We start from the raw sequence: 3,723 nt of genomic DNA, 5'->3' as shown, positions 1-3,723 counted from the left end.
AGCATTTAAAGTTAAAATGAACAGCATAAACTGTCAAAATGTGTAGTCCACAAAATGTCAGGAACAACCAATTTGCTTCTGTAAATTTAATTTAAATCTGTCCATTTGCTGCATTCTTCTAAGTAAGAATGTTGATTTACAGTGCTATCCTTCCAGGAAGAGACTCCTCTACACTCTTGACTATTGTGTGTCACTGACTGCTTGCTTCCCATCTTTAGTGATAGGATTGTCTTCACCCTTAACATGTGTCAGTATTCTGTGCCTCATTTTGCGCCACTGTATTAGTACTCTCTTGCCCAACTGTTGTTGCAGTCACACATGCATATTCAGCTGTGTTCTCTTGCTTAAACAATACAGTCTCACTTTGGGTCCCTGTTGAGGACAGAGATTTCTCATCTGGGAGTTTTTCCACTCCATCTGTGATTTCTTGTCCATACAGGTTTGTCTCATTTTGAGTCTCATGTTCAGTTTCCATTGAGTCAGCAGAATCCGGTTGATTGTATTCCATTTGGGACATTTCGACTAATGTATCATCAGGTTCAAAACTTCCTTGTTCAGTTGGTTTATTGTCCATCTCTGGCTCACTGTCAGAGTCAATCGATATGGTCTCCATGCACGCACCAGGTTTTAAGGTACAGCTACTTTGACCTGGGTTGGGAGGACGAGACTTGAATCCTTTCTGCACTGTAGTTGTTGTCTCAGGGGTACGGTTTTCAAAAATCAGGTCATGTTTTACTTTATTTAGAGCATTCATATCAAAGCCCAACAACACCGATAACCTTGAAGTTTTGCAATGTTTTTCACATGTCTTTTGTTTCACTGCAAAGTGGCTGGCTATGTCAGCTTTCCACAGCCACAACTTAGCTGAAAGTTTCTCTTTTTCCTGAGCAGAGACATAGGGACGGCGGTTAAAATAGGCAGTCAGGAACTCTTTTCTGGCTTCATAAGTCTTGTGCTCAAAACTGGAAGGATCCAGAACCAGGTCAACGCCTTCTTCTTGACTTCCACTTGTGGCCAACTCCTTGCCTAGATTCATCCTCTTGGGGTTAGATGAGCCTTGCATTGGAAGCTGACGTTTAAGTGATCCTGACCCAGACGTACCCAGATTCAAAGGAGCTTTTAGGGCAAGGGCAGCCTGGCTTCTCCCCACAGCCCGGCACTGCACAAGATGAAGTGTAATAGTAGAGGCCACCATGTTACTTGTGTATACTCCCAAGCAATGAATACACTTGTATGTCAACTTTTTTTCAACTGGATGCATTGTTTGGAGCACTTGGTGGCGCTGCCTCAAATGAAGAGACAAAGCATCAGATATCGGACCTTTCAGAATAGTGAAACACAGCGGACACAGGGTCTTTCCCATTTCAAGTTTCTTGGACATAGATGGGAGCGCATTTTTGGTAAGTTGCTGTCCTTTATTCTCAAACATGTTTGATGTAGGTGTTTTTGCCAAGCCTAGACTATTTAGCAAGGTGTCATCTTGGCCATTGACAGATTCATTTGTATTGAAGGTAAGAACTAGCAGCTGTACATTACTAGACTTATCTTGTTTGAGGGCGAGATCAAAAGTCAAAGGTGAAGCCCCAGGAGGGCCATCAAAAGGAGTTGAATGAGCCACAGTCCCATGCTCTATAAGCTTCTCAACACTGTGGAAAGCTGAGTGACACTGTGGGCACGTCAATCCATGGATTAACACATGGTTTAACAGTGTATCACTAGGTAAATAGCGGTTGCAAAGCAAACATTTGCTGGTGAAGTTGTGGATTTTCATTATATACTTGGCAAGGGCCCACACTTTCTTTGCCTTATGGGCACTCTCAAAGTGAGCGCTGTAGAGATTTTCAGGAAAGAGCTCATTGCAAACCGTGCATATCTTCCACTTTTGAGTTTGTGCTGTGTTAACTAACGGGACATTATTTTCAGCCAAACTGCCTTTGCTTTGTAGGGTACGTGCTTTAATTGGTGCACCGGAGGAGTAGGTTTTAGAAACATTTGGTTTTAAATAGCCAATCACCGGCTGCACTCCAGGATCACCTGAGATAGACGAAGCTCTATTTGTGATTACAGGGACCCTCTGTGAAGTTAAGGGAGATGCTTGAGGCTTGCTGACCATCATATTAGCATGTCCAACCATGGCAGTTACTTGAGCTCCGATCCGTTCATGGTACTCCACAACATGCTGTACTAGCGCTTCGTAACTGCGAGTGGTGAACTGGCAACGTTTACAAAGAATGGTGTTGCTAACACCATTTTTAACAGACTGGTTTGGGGCCATAGCAAGATATGGTGAGACAACATGCTGAAAATGCTCCCTATAGATGTGCCGCCGAACAACATTATATAATGAATCACGGAATGTGCACTTTTTACAATAGTACACAGGTTTCTCCACACCATCTGTCTGCCTGCCTCTACCAAGAAAAGAATCTTTTTGTCTTATTCCAGTTTGTTGTGAGGTGGCATACTGGTGGGTTCCAAGAGCATTTGCAGTGCTAGGTTGTGGTAGCCTGGATTGGTGAAATATTCTTATATGGATCTCCATAGTCTTCCTGCTTGCAGTGAAGGTGCAGTAAGGACAGTTAAGGAGTATTCTATCAAATATTTTTCTGTGTACATTGCGAAAATGATTTTTGTAGCCTGAGTAGTACTTGGAGGAAAATGAACACTCAGTGCAGCAAAATGGTTTTGACCTGTATACCTGTAACATAGATAATTTCAATGTTATTATTAAGAACCACCACATAATGAAAAATTACACAGAAAAAAAACACAACCTGTGTTTTAGAGTATGATGGATCCCACGCACACAGATCCAAACAAAGGGTGCCCTGTACAAACTGCTCATCTGGACAAAAATCCTTGAAATCCTGTTGAAAGCATATACACCTGGTTTAAGTTTTTTCTCCAAAACTCCCAGATATCATTTCATATAATCATATTACACTCACCTCTACGGCCTCTTTACAAAGCTCAAGACCGATGTCCCCAAGGGATTTTTTCACCTGTTTTCTTGCCCTCCGGATCCTGGCGAGGTTATTTACTGGTAGTTGATACATCTTTCCTAAAGGACAGAAAACGCTTCAGAAATTACATCTTAATAATACCACGTCTCTTTGGTATTGGAAGTGAAGTAAGGTCGTGGCTGTGTGTGTCATCAGCAGAGTAGTACATCTTCAAATCCCTAGTATAAAATGTTTAAATGTAATGTTATTTTCATTCGATGGACAGGGTGTGCTTGGTTAGCTTTCCAGATTAGCAATGAGCTAACATTCCAGACCGTTCTCACATCACCCATGCTAAACCAGTATGTGTCAGAAAAGCAGTGTTTGTAGCAGACTGATAGCAATTATTAAAACGCAGATATGATCAATAAGGCATTTTTACCTGGCTGTGCAGCTAATCTTCACACTAGATCCCCTTCGAACGACCTACTAACAAAGGAGGTATTCGTGCTGGGAGGTGCGGCGATGATCTCAAGCCGGTTCTGATGCTCAGCTAGCATTAGCAAACAAGCTAGTTAGCTGTCACATCAGCGAATGTACCCGTTATCTCACAATCTATATAAAATGCGTAGTGCAGTAATGTCCATATATCCGTGTTTGCGCAATGCAAACCATCTGTGGTCCGCGAGGTTTCTGAATATTCTCTTGGGCCCCGGGCCCACGAGCTCCCGCTTTATGTGCTGAAGCTGGAGCCAATTTTACTTCAAAATGGCGTCGCTTA

At 42.5% G+C, this 3,723-nt stretch overlaps 1 protein-coding gene across 1 annotated transcript in view; it reads right to left on the bottom strand.

Moving 5' to 3' along the window:
* adnpa (activity-dependent neuroprotector homeobox a) overlaps positions 1-3,524 on the bottom strand; it is a 3,658-nt gene extending 134 nt beyond the window's left edge. Inside the window, exons 1-4 of the mRNA XM_020935840.2 lie at positions 3,385-3,524; positions 2,949-3,061; positions 2,775-2,867; positions 1-2,698 (exon numbers count right to left, since the gene is read on the bottom strand). The exon at positions 1-2,698 is cut by the window's left edge and continues 134 nt beyond it. Of these exons, the coding sequence (XP_020791499.1) occupies positions 239-2,698; positions 2,775-2,867; positions 2,949-3,056 (2,661 nt within the window). The 5' untranslated portion in view covers positions 3,057-3,061; positions 3,385-3,524 and the 3' untranslated portion in view covers positions 1-238. The remainder of the gene's footprint in view (positions 2,699-2,774; positions 2,868-2,948; positions 3,062-3,384) is intronic.
* Positions 3,525-3,723: the final 199 nt, after the last annotated feature.

Source organism: Boleophthalmus pectinirostris, unplaced genomic scaffold (genome assembly GCF_026225935.1).
Source record: "Boleophthalmus pectinirostris isolate CB_2022bp ecotype Guang Dong unplaced genomic scaffold, ASM2622593v1 HiC_scaffold_3, whole genome shotgun sequence".
Lineage (NCBI taxonomy): Eukaryota > Metazoa > Chordata > Actinopteri > Gobiiformes > Gobiidae > Boleophthalmus > Boleophthalmus pectinirostris.
Note: the sequence above shows the minus strand (reverse complement) of the source record. Positions and strands in the feature narration are given on the sequence as shown.